This window comes from Geotrypetes seraphini, chromosome 15, assembly GCF_902459505.1.
Source record: "Geotrypetes seraphini chromosome 15, aGeoSer1.1, whole genome shotgun sequence".
Taxonomy (NCBI): Eukaryota; Metazoa; Chordata; class Amphibia; order Gymnophiona; family Dermophiidae; genus Geotrypetes; species Geotrypetes seraphini.
In genome coordinates, this window is record NC_047098.1 from 44,016,651 (window position 1) to 44,033,507 (window position 16,857).

General features: G+C 43.3%; 1 protein-coding gene across 3 annotated transcripts in view; it reads right to left on the bottom strand.

The window, feature by feature from the left end:
• Positions 1-16,857, bottom strand: part of RNFT1 (ring finger protein, transmembrane 1) — a 57,350-nt gene that overhangs the window by 15,411 nt on the left and 25,082 nt on the right. The window contains exon 8 of one of the 3 annotated variants that reach the window (XM_033921642.1): positions 15,084-15,275. The exons of the other annotated variants lie outside the window; for them this stretch is intronic. Within the exon in view, the coding sequence (XP_033777533.1) occupies positions 15,099-15,275 (177 nt within the window). The 3' untranslated portion in view covers positions 15,084-15,098. Of the gene's footprint in view, positions 1-15,083; positions 15,276-16,857 lie in introns of those variants that run through there. 3 annotated transcript variants of the gene reach the window in all.

The following is a 16,857-nucleotide window of genomic DNA, read 5'->3' on the forward strand; positions in this document are numbered from 1 at the left end:
ACTCGAGTTTCAAATCTTCTTCAGGGAAGGACACTAGTGAACCAAAACACAAATGTAACTAGTAAAGGAAATCCTATTTAAAAAATAAATAAACAAACCCACTATCAATGGGCTCAGGAAATATAAATATATATCCCTTACATGATTAACAATTTAACACTCAATCAAAAAACTAAGTATAAATACCTCTTAGTGGCGCACAATTTCAGAGAGGTAACCTTGTCGGGATGGGCTGACCGGTAAAAGTGAATGCAAATACTACTCCGGAAAGCTCCATATATATCAATCCCGTTGGAAATGACGTAAAGGGGACAGAGGGTATCCTCATAGGGTAATCAGGAAGGCTTGGAAACGAGCTAAAAACTGCCATAGGCCATGGATTATGAATAAATCCTCTGAAAATAAGGTTAATTCTGATGAAATGGTATGTGTTATGCCACATTCCAGTAAAAATTTTGATATAAAACACATCATTTTGAAACACTGGCCGGTTGTTCAATGTCACACGGCTTTTCCAGAGAGACCTAAATTTGCTTTCTCCAGGGCCCAGAATTTAGGAGAAAAATTAAAGTATAGGCAGTCGAGATCCAATATAAGAAATTTATCTCCTCACAAAGCATGCGGCAAATGCCGTTTATGTCATCATGTGTGGGATACTGAGTGTGTGGATGTTCCGACAGGTCAAAGGAATAAATTTAAATTGCAATCGGATACAAATTGTGACTCTGCCGGTGTAATATATTGTATCAAGTGTCCATGCAATAAATATTATATTGGTCAAACGTCTCGTAAAATTAAGATCAGGATTTCTGAGCACTTGAGTGGCATTCGTAATCACAGGATGTCCGCCCCCCTTACGTCACACTGGATAGAGCAATCACATTCCACTAATGAACTTAAATACACTGTTCTCATCCAGATCAGAGACCCAGAGGGAGATCTCTCTGGGGCTCTGATCCGGAGAGAACAGCGTTTCATCTTTGAATGGCAAACTTTGATTCCCCATGGTTTAAATCATGAAATAGAATGGTTGCTCACGTAAATTTTTAGCGTGGGTAGTCCATTATTTCCTGGTTGGGGTTCCGGTTGTTCCGTCCCCTTTACGTCATTTCCGACGGGATTGATATATATGGAGCTTTCCGGAGTAGTATTTGCATTCACTTTTACCGGTCAGCCCATCCCGACAAGGTTACCTCTCTGAAATTGTGCGCCACTAAGAGGTATTTATACTTAGTTTTTTGATTGAGTGTTAAATTGTTAATCATGTAAGGGATATATATTTATATTTCCTGAGCCCATTGATAGTGGGTTTGTTTATTTATTTTTTAAATAGGATTTTCTTTACTAGTTACATTTGTGTTTTGGTTCACTAGTGTCCTTCCCTGAAGAAGATTTGAAACTCGAGTCGGGGGGACAGGGTCATTAGAGTCAATTGCACTTGGCACATCACACATGTCTGCGATTCTGTAACAGCGATTATCCATCCGTTTCAGATAAGTACCTGGTGTATTTATTTTGTTATATAATATGGATGGTATATGGGGACAGTGAAAAACTATGATGGTCCCCTATTGAACCTCAGGTGGTGTGATTACACTATTATTCACGGGTTCAGGGTCTGAGTTTTTCATAAATAATTTTGAAAAGTTTGTAAAATTACAACTGTGATTATTGTTTTCATATATTACGTTAGTATCACAGAAGAATATAGTTTTTCTCTCCAATTTTTGGTAAATTTAGAACTTAACCTTCCTTGCAGTCTTCCCTTGGTTTTGATGCAGTCAAGGCTGTTCTGCAGAAAGTTGCAATTTCTTTCCGAAGGACTGATGTGTCTACATCAAATATATTATTTGCAATAACCTAATAAGAATCCTGGTCTTGTATGTATGGCCAATTTTGCTTAAATTTTTTAAACACCGCAACAAACAGTTGGGTGAGGACACTTCCAAGCACCAGTTCCATCATATGATGTCTAATCTAAGCTAATCTTCCATTTGTGAGTCACATACCTATACAGGCAGAAGGCGACAGATCAAAGAGGAAGGGGAAAGAAGGAGAGGGGAAGAGGACATGTTAATATGTGAGCCATGCTAACTCTTGTCCTGATGATTCAGGGAAGGTGCATGTACCATTTTTCAGGCCTGTATACTCAAACTCACAGTAATATCGAACACCAGTCCCTGGACTCATCTCCAAAGACTCCACTCATCCAGTACTGTCAGACAGGCTTCAGCTTGTTGTTTGCCAGTTCCACAGCAAATTTTTGCAACTCTGAGTAACCTCTCTTCTCTGTTGCCAGTGAAAAGTAATGCAATTCTGTCAACCATTTCTTTGTCCAGGAGTTTTCCATCCCAATGCAGCAGTAATTGAGTTTGTTGTTTCATTGAGGAATTCATCCTTCAGAGTGGTTACTGCCTTACAGTTCTTGCACTGTGAATGTTGGAGTGAACTTTTTGACAATGTCATTTCATTTACATCATGGCCAAGTGCTTTGGCAACAGTACCAATGACAAATAAGAACATAACATAAGAAGCGACATCTCCGGATCAGACCTTCAGTCTATCAAGTCCGGTGACCCGCACACGCGGGCGGAGGCCCTGCCAGGTGTATACCTGGCGTAATTTTTAGTCAAAGTTTCAAATACCAGGAACTAAGTACTAATACTCTTCAATACAGGACAGCTACTGCTTCAATGAGGAAATCATTGAAGCAGTAGCTCGTTCTTTAAAAATAATCCCCTGATGCAGCCGTAGGGCGAAACAGGGCCTGTCGGGATATCGTTGAAAGCAAGAAGTTGACTCTGGAAAAGGAGATCGACTTCTTTAAGTGAGATAGTTATTCTACCTCGCTTCTTCTTAAACTGCATTCTGCGGTGATTTTACATTACCAGAAGAAACAATTAAGATAAGTGCTTTCTCTTCTCTATATTTTGATTATCCTCGATAATATTTTGAATAACAAAAGAGTGATAATAAGTGAGAAGGAAGTTTTATCAGGCAGTGGAAATAGCTGAGACCAGGGATGTATTTCTCTATGACAATATATTTATTGCCATAGACAGTTTCACAGGGTATTCCTGAGAAACACTTCTGCTGTCCTGTATTGAAGAGTATTAGTACTTAGTTCCTGGTATTTGAAACTTTGAATATCATTTTGTGTGGCATATGACTTTTTGAAGATATTCAGCTTGTACTGAGATAGTAATTTTTAGTCACCCATATCCTTCTATGCCTCTCGTAAGGAGATGTGCAGCTAGTTTGCTTTTGAATCCTAGGATGGTCGATTCCGCAATAACCTCATCTGGGAGAGCATTTCAGGTGTCAACCACTCTCTGCATGAAGCAGAACTTCCTGATATTTGTCCTGAACTTGTCCCCCCTTAGCTTCATTCCGTGTCCTCTTGTCCATGTCAAATTGGACAATGTAAATAAATTTTTCGGCTCTATTTTGTCGATTCCTTTCAGTATTTTGAAGGTCTCGATCATATCCCCTCGCAGTCTCCTTTTCTCAAGGGAGAACAATCCCAGTCTCTTAAGTCGATCCTCATATTCCAGTTTCTCCATACCTTTTACTAGTTTCGTTGCTCGTCTCTGCACCCTCTCCAGCAGTTTCATATCCTGCTTTAGGTTGGGAGACCAATGTTGGACGCAGTATTCCAAGTGGGGTCTGATCATTGCTCTATAAAGCGGCATTATGACCCTCTCCGATCTACTCGTGATTCCCTTCTTAATCATGCCCAACATTTTATTTGCTTTCTTTGCCACCGCCGCACATTGTGCTGACAGTTTCAGGGTCCTCTTTATTAGTACACCCAGGTCCTTTTCTTGTTCGTTCTTAACCAGAGTTGCACCTGACATTCTATACTCGTGTTCCTTATTCTTACAGCCTAAGTGCATTACTTTGCATTTCTCCACATTAAACCTCATCTGCCATTTCTCCGCCCATTTCTCTAACTGACACAAGTCGCTCTGGAGTTCTTCTCTATCCTTCTGCGATCTGATTAGAAACATAGAAACAATAGACGGCAGATAAGGGCCCACGGCCCATCTAGTCTGCCCACCTTAATGTCCCTCCCCTACCTTTGCCCTGTGAATAGATCCCATGTGCCGATCCCATTTGGCCTTAAAATCAGGCACGCTGCTGGCCTCAATCACCTGTAGTGGAAGACTATTCCAGCGATCAACCACTCTTTCAGTGAAAAAGAATTTCCTGGTGTCACCTCGTAGTTTCCCGCCCCTGATTTTCAACGGATGCCCTCTTGTTGTCGTGGGACCCTTGAAAAAGAAGATATCTTCCTCCGCCTCGATGCGGCCCGTAAGATACTTGAACGTCTCGATCATGTCCCCCCTCTCTCTGCGCTCCTCGAGCGAGTATAGCTGTAATTTGTCAAGCCGTTTTTCGTATGGTAGATCCTTGAGTCCCGAGACCATCCGGGTGGCCATTCTTTGCACCGACTCCAGTCTCAGCACATCCTTGCGATAATGCGGCCTCCAGAATTGCACACAGTATTCCGGGTGGGGCCTCACCATGGATCTATACAATGGCATAATGACTTCCGCCTTACGACTGACGAAACCCCTTCGTATGCAGCCCATGATTTGTCTTGCCTTGGACGAAGCCTGCTCCACTTGATTGGCAGACTTCATGTCCTCACTGACGATTACCCCCAAGTCTCGTTCTGCTACCGTTTTTGCTAGGATCTCGCCATTAAGGGTATACGACTTGCATGGATTCTGGCTGCCCAGGTGCATAACTTTGCATTTTTTGGCATTGAAGTTGAGTTGCCATGTCCTAGACCATCGCTCCAGTAGGAGTAGGTCGTGCATCATGTTGTCGGGCACTGAATCTTCGTCTGTTGTGCATTTGCCCACTACATTACTCAGTTTGGCGTCATCGGCGAATAATGTTATTTTACCTCGAAGCCCTTCTGCCAAGTCTCTTATAAAGATGTTGAATAGGATTGGGCCCAAGACTGAGCCCTGTGGTACTCCACTAATCACCTCCGTCATTTCGGAGGGGGTGCCGTTCACCACCACCCTTTGGAGCCTACCTCCAAGCCAGCTCCCAACCCATTTCGTCAATGTGTTACCTAATCCTATAGAACTCATCTTGCTCAGTAACCTGCGGTGTGGTACGCTATCGAATGCTTTGCTAAAATCCAGGTACACGATGTCCAGGGACTCCCCAATATCCAGCTTCCCCGTTACCCAGTCAAAGAAGCTGATCAGGTTGAATTGGCAGGATCTCCCCTTAGTAAATCCATGTTGTCGGGGATCCCGTAGATTCTCCTCATCCAGGATCTTATCTAATTGCATCAAGGAGAGGAGCGTGGGAGCCCTGCTCCGCCCCCCTCCCGACACAGGAGAGCCGACTTTCACAGCCTTCTCACCGGAGGAGCCTGCTTTTCTCCTCCGGCCCCCCCTGCATCAAGGAGAGGAGCGTGGGAGCCCTGCTCCGCCCCCTCCCGACACAGGAGAGCCGACTTTTGCAGACCTTTTCACCGGAGGAGCCTGCTTTTCTCCTCCGGCCCCCCCCTGCATCAAGGAGAGGAGCCCTGCTCCGCCCCCCCCTCCCGACACAGGAGAACACATAGCCGACTGCCACCCCAACTCAAACCCCCCCCATCTTAAAATAATACACTTGCAACCTTCTGCAAATATATTATTGATATATTTAAAAAACAAGACCCGGCGCCCAGCGCCCCTACACACCAGCTCGACCGGGCCGGCGTGGGAGCCCTGCTCCACCCCCCCGATCCCGCAGGAGGACACCATTTAAAAAACAAGACCCGGCGCCCAGCGCCCCTACACACCAGCTCGACCGGGTCGGCGTGGAAGCCCTGCTCCGCCCCCCCGATCCCGCAGGAGGACACCATTTAAAAAAAAACAAGACCCGGCGCCCAGCGCCCCTACACACCAGCTCGACCGGGCCGGCGTGGGAGCCCTGCTCCGCCCCCCCGATTCCGCAGGAGGACACCATTTAAAAAACAAGACCCGGCGCCCAGCGCCCCTACACACCAGCTCGACCGGGCCGGCGTGGGAGCCCTGCTCCGCCCCCCCGATCCCGCAGGAGGACACCATTTAAAAAAACAAGACCCGGCGCCCAGCGCCCCTACACACCAGCTCGACCGGGCCGGCGTGGGAGCCCTGCTCCGCCCCCCCGATCCCGCAGGAGGACACCATTTAAAAAACAAGACCCGGCGCCCAGCGCCCCTACACACCAGCTCGACCGGGCCGGCGTGGGAGCCCTGCTCCGCCCCCGCAGGAGGACACCATTTTTAACTGATCCAGCGCCAACGGCGCGCCGACGAAGGCGCACGACAAAGGCGCATGCGCCTTAGTGCGCGCCCTTGGGAAGCGACTGCAGGGACGACTGCCGAATTACAGAAACTGCCAACACCAGCTAACCTAGAGGTGAGAGAGAATAGCCACCTAACACCACCCGGAAATCACACTAGAACACCACTACCAAAACCAACCAAACAACTACTAGGTGACTCAACTACAAACAGGAACTCGACCAGCCACATACTGAGTCCCTCCAAAGTACCAGCAAATCCCACAACTTCTCTCAACCACTCACACAATGGATACAAGCACATCCAAACTCATCCTTGCCATACTACTGCTATCCCTCTTCATAGACAAATGGAAAATAGCTGGATACCACACACAGCCAATCCCAATCATTACAGTACCACACAAATCCGTTATACAAACCAGGAAACTCCCAACCCCTAGAACCTTGATCCTCTGTTCACCATCTAACCAATCAAGCATACCCACAATCTGGGGAAAAAGACATACAACAAAAGCCAAGACAAGCTCACAAAGACCTCAGACATCACAAAAAATACTATCAAATATAGCTCCTACCCCCTTCCCACTCACAAAAATCACACCAATAGCATGTTCATACTTAAATATCCGATCGGTAGGTCCAAAAACAGAACTAATCAAAGACTGGCTAATCAAGGATGATCTAGGTTGCCTCTTCCTCACTGAAACCTGGCTCACATCCGACACAGACCCTCACATTATTGAAATCTGTCCCAAAGGATACAAAATTGAACTAGTATGCCGAGCCAACAGAAAAGGAGGAGGGCTAGCAATCATAGTAAAAAACAACTTCAACATCAAAGTCCTAGCCAAGCACTCCACCCCCCATTTAGACCTTCTAGCCTGCCAACTTTCTGACACCACCCTTACAGGTAATCTAAATTGCCTTCTATGCTACATCACACCAGGAAAATGGAACATCACTAAACATGATCTAGAAGAGTTCATCCTCCAGAACTCTCTTTCCTCTACAAATAATCTGATCCTTGGTGATTTAAACCTCCATCTAGAAGACCACACTTCAAAACAAGTAGTAGATATTATATCATACCTCAATACCCTATCGTACCAGATCCTCAACCCGGAACCAACACACGAAAAAGGTCATCAACTCGATATAGCAGCATACTCATCCCCAAACCTCAACTCACAAAACATACAAATCACCAACGGCGCCTGGCAACCCACCCTATGGTTGGACCACTATAAATACAACTTCACCATCAACTGGGAGCATAATAAAAATAAACCCACTCCTCCCAAAACAAGCTTTATGACCAGGCAGAAAATCGAACCCAACACATTTTGGAGCGCAGTGGATCCAGCAATAGATTACAGCAACCCTAGTGAATTCATAAACACCTGGCGGTCCCTCAGCGAATCGACATTGAATAAACTAGCACCACTAAAAGCAAAAAACAAAATACATAGACAATCAGATAAATGGTTTGACACAGAACTCCTACAACTAAAAAGGAAATGTAGACAACTAGAAAGGGCATGGATAAAACAGAAGCAAGATACTACTAAAACAGAATGGAAAATCCAAATCAAGCAATATAAAATCAAACTGAAGGAAAAACGCAAAGACTATTACTCCAACCTCATAGGCACCGACAAACCAGACACAAAAAAACTGTTCAACCTAGTAAGAAACCTTACCGACACCAAACCATGTCTAGCCACCCAGGAAAACCTAATACCTACAGCCTCTCAATTAGCAGACCACTTCAAAAATAAAATCATCTCAATTAGAACAACATTCACTAACCCACAAAACAACATAGACAAGATTCTAATAAAACCCACAACAGATGAAGCAATACCAGCAGACAGGATCTGGACCGACTTCCCTACAACCCAGTGGACTGAACTGGACAGGTTATACAATAAATATTGCAAATCATCATGTGATCTGAATAACTGCCCACCATACCTACTAGCAACTGCTTCCACCAACTTCAAAGCCAGCTACACATTATGGCTGCAAACCACACTCAGGGAAGGCCAGTTCCCACCAGACCTCGGAGAAATTATAATTACGCCTATACTGAAGGACCCCAAAGGTCCAACAAATAACCCATCAAATTACAGACCAATCGCTTCTATCCCAACATACATCAAAATAATAGAAGGACTAGTCGCACAACAACTGTCCATATACCTAGAAGCCCACAACATCCTACATCCATCCCAATCCGGATTCAGAACCAACCACAGTACAGAAACTCTTCTGGTATCTCTACTAGACATAGCTCTAAGTCACCTCAGCCAAGGAAACAGACTGCTAATCATCCAATTTGATCTCTCAGCTGCATTCGATCTGGTGGACCACTCCATACTTCTCCAAATACTAGACACAATAGGAATCTCAGGTAAAGTTCATAACTGGTTCCAAGGCTTCCTTAAAACTAGAACATACAGAGTCAAATCAAAAGACATTCTATCTGAACCATGGTCCAATCCATGCGGAGTACCACAAGGTTCTCCCCTCTCTCCCACACTTTTCAACCTATTCATAGCTTCCCTAGGCACCACCCTGGATGCCCTAAACATTACTTCTTTCAGCTATGCGGACGACATAACCATCCTCCTCCCATTCGACATAAACAACCCAATCTCCTCAGGACGCCTGAAAACTACATTGGAAACAGTGGAAAAATGGATGACAGAACACAAGTTGAAGCTGAATTCTGACAAAACTAAATTCTTATTACTAGAGAAGGACAAAAAACCTTCCCTAACAGAACTGGAAATAAACTCAATCAAGTACCCTATACAGAGCACCCTCAAAATCCTAGGAATACATTTAGACAGACGCTGCACAATGCAAACACAAATCCAAAAAATCACCCAAAAAGCATTCTTCACAATGCGAAATCTAAGAAAAATCAGAAAATTCTTTAACAAAGAGCAATTCAGGATCATTGTCCAATCCCTTGTGCTAAGTATTGTAGACTATTGCAACAACCTCTACTTACCTTGCCCGACCAACACAATAAAAAAACTACAGACCATCCAGAACACAGCCCTCAGACTCATATACTCACTCAGCAAACACGACCACATTACCAATGCATACCTTGAATCCCACTGGCTACCAATAAAAGCAAGAACACAATTCAAACTCTACTGTCTCATTTTCAAAGTAACCCACGGCACGGCACCCAGTTACCTAAATAACCGTTTTCACCACTACCTCCCACCAAGAAAAAGGAGAACACAGAACCTTTTCACCTACCCACCACTCAACGGTACTCGTCGCAAGAAACTTTACGACAACCTCCTGGGGACACAGGCAGCTAAAATAGACTCTGACATCTTAAAATTACTGACCAAAACAACAGACATAAAAGAGTTCCACAAAGAAATAAAAACATTACTATTCAAAAAATATCTCCCATCAATCTAACCACCACCTAATGAGCTCCCAATTCAACGACTTCGGAAATACCCACCTATATTATCTTTTATCTGTGATCTAGAATGTACTGTAATTCTTCTACACTACACCCGATTTAACCGATCGAGTTGACATGTACTACCTCTGTAAAATGCATTATCTTCTGTTATATGTATTATCTTCTGTAATAAATATTATCTTCTGTGAAATTGTAGTATCATAACTCATCACTGTTCCTGTAACTTACTCTTACCCTGAAATGTAACTCTACTGGAATATCCCAGATATTTTCTATATTGTAATCCGCCTAGAACCGCAAGGCACAGGCGGAATAGAAATCCCTAATGTAATGTAATGTAATGTAATTGGTGTTTGATTAGAGTTTCCATTAGTTTGCTCACTATCGATGTTAGACTCACTGGTCTGTAGTTTGCTGTCTCCATCTTTGAGCCTTTCTTGTGGAGTGGAATGACGTTAGCCATCCTCCAGTCCAACGGGACGCTGCCTGTACTAAGGGAGAGGTTGAAGAGCGCAGACAGTGGCTCCGCCAAGACATCACTCAGCTCCCTAAGCACCCTGGGGTGCAGGTTGTCCGGCCCCATTGCTTTGTTAACCTTGAGCTTTGACAGCTCACCGTAGACACTGCTGGGCGTAAACTCAAAGTTACTAAACGGGTCAACTGAGCCAACCCTTGTCTGTAGCTGAGGGCCGAGCCCTGGCGCTTCTCGGGTGAAGACTGAGCAGAAGTATTCATTTAATAGTTGGGCTTTTTCCGAATCCTTTTCCACATAGTCTCCGTCTGGTTTCCTAAGACGTACAATCCCGCCTGAGTTTTTTCTTCTATCACTGATATACCTGAAGGATTTATCTCCCTTCTGGATGTTCTTTGCTAGAGACTCCTCCATGAGGAATTTAGCCTCCCTGACTGATGTTTTGACGGCTTTTGATTTGGCCAGGTAGTCTGCTCTAGAGTCCTGCTTCCCTGATTGTTTGTAAGAGATGAATGCTTTTTTCTTCTCCTTGATCAGGTCTGAGATCTCCGCAGTAAACCACTGTGGCTTATTGTTCCTTCGCCATTTACTTACTGATTTTACATAGCGGTTTGTTGCTTCTTGTATGGTTGCTTTCAAAGTCGACCACATGTCTTCCACGTTATCGGTTTCTTCTTGGCTTTGTAGCGCCTGGTGAACGAAGTCTCCCATTTCTTTGAAATTTGTGTCCTTGAATTTGAGGACTTTGGTTAGTGTAGTAGATTTAGTGAAACCTTTCCTGATATTGAACCATACCATGTTGTGGTCACTGGAGGCCAATGTGTCGCCCACCGAGACCTCTGTGACACTTTCTCCATTGGTAAGTATCAGGTCCAGTATTGCCTGATCCCTTGTCCCGGCATAGCTTTGTGTCGTCTGCAAACTTGATGATCTCACTGGAGGTTCCTTCTTCTAGGTCATTGATATAAATATTAAATAAGATCGGCCCAAGTACCAAGCCCTGGGTTACACCACTAGTCACTTTCTCCCAGTCGGAGAACTTCCCATTTATGCCCACTCTCTGTTTTCTGTTCTCCAGCCATTTGCCATATCCATCTTTGTATATCCCCCTCTATTCCATGGTTTTGTAGTTTCCTGAGAAGTCTTTCGTGTGGAACTTTGTTGAACGCTTTCTGGAAGTCTTAAGTATATTATGTCCACCGGTTCTCCACTATCAATTTGTTCGTTCACGGTCTCAAAAAATTGAAGTAAATTCGTTAAACATGATTTCCCTTTCCTGAAGCCATGTTGACTGGCTTTCATCAGGTCGTGTGTATCCAAGTGCCAGACTATGCTATCTTTAATCAGTGCTTCAACCATCTTTCCAGGGACAGACGTAGGGCTCACAGGTCTGTAGTTGCCCAGTTCTCTCAATCCTTTTTTGAAAATTGTCGTGACATTCGCTATCTTCCAGTCGTCCGGTATCTGTCCAGTTTTGTCAGGTTGGCAAATTTTTGCAATAACTCTCCGATTTCAACCTTCAATTCTTTTAAGACTCTCGGGTGAATTCCATCTGGTCCAGGAGATTTGTCACTTTTAAGTTTGTCGATCTGGTAGTATATCTGGTCCAAGTCCACTTCTACTGTGGTGAGGCTGTCTTCTATTACTCCTTTAAACACTTCCACTGCTTCTGATATTGTTGCGGTGTCCAGAGAAAACCAAAAAAATTCTGTGGAGTGACGATGTTCCTAAATGGACTTTATTTGAAAGTATCAAAGTTTCAAAGGTAAACTAAAATCTCCACATAAAAGTAAATCATCAATTCCTTTTGTTTTTTGATTGTTGCGGTGTCCTCCTTTGTAAAGACGGACACAAAGAAGGAATTTAGTCTGTCTGCAATTTGTTTGTCTTCCTTGATGTACCCTTTTCTTCCCTGGTCGTCCAGCGGTCCCACCGCCTCTTTTGCGGGTTTTTCCCCTTTTACATATCTAAAGAAGGGCTTGAAGTTTTTGGCCTCTTGCGCTATTTTCTCCTCGGTCCTTTTTGGCATCCCTTCTGATCATCTTTATGTTACAAGCTTCAGTTGTTTTCGTGCGTTTCCATTTTTTGAAAGAGTCCTTCTTTTCTTTTATGGCTTCCTTCACTTGTCTGGTAAGCCATGCCGGTTCTCCTTTGCCTTTAGTTCTCCTTTCTTTGGAAATCCGCGGAATGTAGAGATTTTGTGCTTCCGTGATAGTATTTTTCAGTAGGGACCATGCCTGATCTACCGTTTTAATTTTGTCCATCTTTTTCTTGAGCTGTTGATCTACCATGGCTCTCATGCAATCGTATTTACCCTTTTTAAAGTTTAAGGTTGTGGTTAAGGTTTTGGTACGTTTCCCTTTCCCGATGTCAAGTTTAAAGTTGATCATGTTGTGATCGCTCGTCTCTAGCGGGACTGTGACTTCTACTTCTTTTGACGGTCCCGTGAGGCCATTTAGGACCAAGTCCAAGGTGGCGTTGCCTCTTGTCGGCTCTCTTACCATTTGTTCCAGGAAGCAATCCCCTAGCGCCTCCAGGAACTTGGCCTCCTTGCCGCAGTTGGAGGTTCCCAGGTTCCAGTCTATCCCCGGGAAATTGAAGTCTCCCAAGATTATTACATTGCCTGTTTTGCATTCTTGTTTGATTTCTTCTATCATTTCTGAGTCAGTTTCCTCCGTCTATCCTGGGAGTCGATAGTAAAGGCCAATTTTTGTGTCTGCACCATTATGACTAGGAATCTTGATCCAGAGGGACTCCAGCTTCTCCTTCCTTTCCGTCGTAGCCACTCCAACAGATTCTACTTCTTCCTGAACATATAGGGCAATACACCTCCACCTTTCTGCCCTATTCGATCTCTTCTGTATAGTTTGTATCCCTGTAATACTGTGTCCCATTTGTTTTCTTCATTCCACCATGTTTCTGTTATGCCAATGATTTCCAGTTCGTGTCTTGTTATTGTCTCTAATTCCCCCATTTTGTTTCCCAGACTTCTAGCATTCATATACATACATTTGAGTTCTCTTTGTGTTACCTTCTTGGACTTTTTACGCTTGGCTGTCTCTACTGTTTCTTTCACGGTATCCTTTTCTGCTCCTGTGTTGTCTCCCTTGTTTGCTGTGTGGTCGTCCCCTCCTGTGTCTGAGTCGTCCCTTCCTGCCTTGTCTCCCGTATTTGCTGTGAGGTCATCCCCTCCTGTGTATGAGTAGTTGCCCGTGGTTCCTTCGTCAGGGCATCCTGTCGCCCAGGCCATCGACTGGTGGTTGACTGTCGGCTTTCCCCTGTTTTTTAGTTTAAAGCCTTCTCGATGGCCTTCTTCATGTTGCCTGCCAATACTCTTGCTCCTTTCTTGTTGAGGTGTAGTCCATCCTTTCTATAGTACTTGCTTTTTCCAAAGAGCGCTGTTCAGTTGCGCACGAAAATCTTCCTCTTCCCACCATCGTCTCATCCAGGCATCAATCGCTTGCAATTCCCCTTGTGGCACTTCTGTCTGGCAAATTAACATGATCTAACGCTCTGACAACTTCATGATGTGCAAGGATATTCACTTTTGGCTGTTTTGACCAAGAACTGGAACAAGGAGTTTTGCTGGATTTCAAAATCAGCATATGATTTTGAATAACTGTCTGTCAAATTCAGCAATATTCTTGGATTCAGATAATCCACTAGTCAGAGAGAAAGAAGTAGCAATTGGCAGCGTAGAACTACTGACAATATTTTGTGCCTCTACTTTGGCTGCAAATTTAATAAATCTTTTCTTCTTGCGCTCTATCCTCCTTCTTTGCAACTACAGTGCCAATGCCGGCCATACTGCATGATAAATTGTCTGCCTTCTTTGATTTTCATCACGACTAATGCATCACTGGTAGCAACATCAAAAAGATGGTTGGAGGCTTCTTGCTTCACCAGATTATGTTCATTGCATCTGTGCTGGTTCCTTTTTAGCTTTTCATATTCATCAAACCTTCATTAATTTGCAAATCCCCGAGTCTATTCCCTGATGTAGTATATTCTAGCATGCTGCTAAATTTTCAAGTCTTTGAACATGGCCAAACATGCTGCCTCTTTCAAGGCAGCCTTTTTTGGTCAGGCCATCAATCGAAGAAAAACATCCCCATTGATTAATAGGGCAGAGTACAGTACTGGGGTTCAAGAAAGGATTGGACAATTTCCTGCTGGAAAAGGGAATAGAGGGGTATAGATAGAGGATTACTGCACAGGTCCTGGACCTGTTGGGCCGCCGCATGAGCAGACTGCTGGGCACGATGGACCTCAGGTCTGACCCGGCAGAGGCATTGCTTATATTCTTATGTTGAAAGATGTGAACTAGACAGCTCATTAGTGCCTGTCCCCCAGCAGTCATACTTCAGCACTGCTTCTAGTCTTTTGACATTCTTACTACTTAGTTTTTATCCTAAAATGTGACATCAACTCAGTTTTCAACTGCCTATTTATTACTAAATTAACTTTGTTTTGCAGCAGTACTAGTACGAAGTTGTTGTTGTTGTTCAAATAGCAATAAAAATGTTGTCAAGAATAGCTATTTTGTATCCAACCAATATTAAATAAGTGTCTAGCCACATTGTTATAAAACTACTTAAAATTTTAATCATATCTTAATGAGAAGGTATGTTTTGATAAAGCTGAATTTTTACCATAGTCTTATGGACCACCCTACTAATTAGGGCGAACATTTGTAACTAATTCAGGTTTTAAAAAACCCAAAAAAGCAGCTGCTTTAAACTACAAGAGGACCACAGTGATCCTCCCATGAGACAGATGAACAGGAAGGCATGCAAATCTTATCACCTACATACTCAATATGAAATGTCAGAAAATGAGACTGGCTAGAGCAGCTTCTCAAAACTTTTAGAAAACAAAAAGAACAAAGAAAGATGGGAAAGAATTTTGGATTTTGCTCATGTCTTTCAGTAGTAGCTTAAAATGAGTTACACTCAAGTAAAAAAAAGAGATACTTTCCTGGCCTTGAATGTTGTGTCCAACAGTATAAGAAGCAGCAGTACGAGTCAAAACTTGGTTTTCAGCCTACACATTCAAAGCACACATACAGGGGTTGGAATGAATTCCATAAGTCATGCTTTACCTGGTCTCCCTACTTGTTAATATTATCTTTCAAAATGCTACAGAAAGCTAAATTTTGTAGAAGTCATCTGACTATGGCGGTATAGAAGAATAAATTTATTATTATTATTATAAAAGTTATCTAAGTAAGAAAAGGCAAATTGAAGTCTAAATAGTCACAGCTTCCCTAGTATTTCACAAAAGATTTGTGACTGTGGAGCCTTTTGTAAAATACACATAAGGACACAGGAAATACACATGTATTCCAACTCTTCTTACTGACCTACAAATGCACTCACTCAGCTGCCCCTTACTATCTTCACTTATCTCCCCCTAGTAAGTCCTTCTCAACTGCTAACTCCAGACTCTGTCCCTTCTGTCTTGCTGTGCCATATGCTTGGAACAAGCTGCCCGAATCCCTATGGTGGGCTCTGTTTCTGGCAGTGTTCAAGGCCCAGTTAAAAGCCCACCTCTCTGAATGCTTTCAACTCTCACCTCACCCACACCTAAACGTCATGTCTGTCCAAGTTAGATTATAAGCTCTTCCAAGAAGGGACTATCTCTGAATATCAAAATGTACAGTGCTGTGTATGCCTTTCAGCACTATATAAGTTGTTGTTATTATTATTATTATTATGTTTATTAAAAGTTTTAATCATACTTTGGTTTATCAACAGCATGGTATACAAAATATATAAAAACAAGAAACTAAAAGTAATTTTGTTTAAATCTTGTTTAAATAGTTGCCAAAAAATAGGATCACAGTTTACCAAACTTCTCATAAAAATGCTAAATCAAAAAGATGCGTCTTAACCATTGATCTAAGTTTTACATAACTCAGAACGAATCATAACTGGAAGAGAATTCCACAGGTGAGGAACTGCTGCAAAACAGGCAGACTTTTGCGTAGATGCCAAACGTACCAAATGAATAGCAGGCAAAGCCAGTTGGTGAGCAGTCGATGAACGTAGGCTTTGAGAAGGCTTATAGGGGACTAATAATTTGCCTGGTTAAAGCCTTATGCATAAGGCGAAATTTAACGGGAAGCTAATGATACTCCTTTAAACAAGGATATGTAGTAGTACTGTACTACTCATTAGGTAGCTATGCCATTTTAAACTTAAGGAAATGTTCATTTGCACCCCCTCCCCACAGAAGGAGTGATGGCCCCTAGGATCATGGAAAGTACAGTGTGCCATAGGTTTGGAAGGGTTAACATGACCAAGGAAAAGAGAGAGAAAGGGGAGGCTTAAAACAAGTGGTTAGGTGGTTTCCCCACAACCTGAGCTTGGCAGCCCCAAACATAACAGCTCAGGCTTGCCACAAAACAACCCTAATTAATGGTGGTGGTGTGCTTGGAATAGATGGGAGGCCTTAACACCATCTTCTGCCCCTCATAAAATCAGCAGGGGCTCAATAGCCCTAACACAACACTTCCAAACTATAACAATACCACCACCAGATCCTCCAGCTTCCATCCTCTTTCATTCTGCACCATTTCTCTCAGTGGTTAGAGCAGAAGTTCCCAACCTCCAGCTAATCAGGT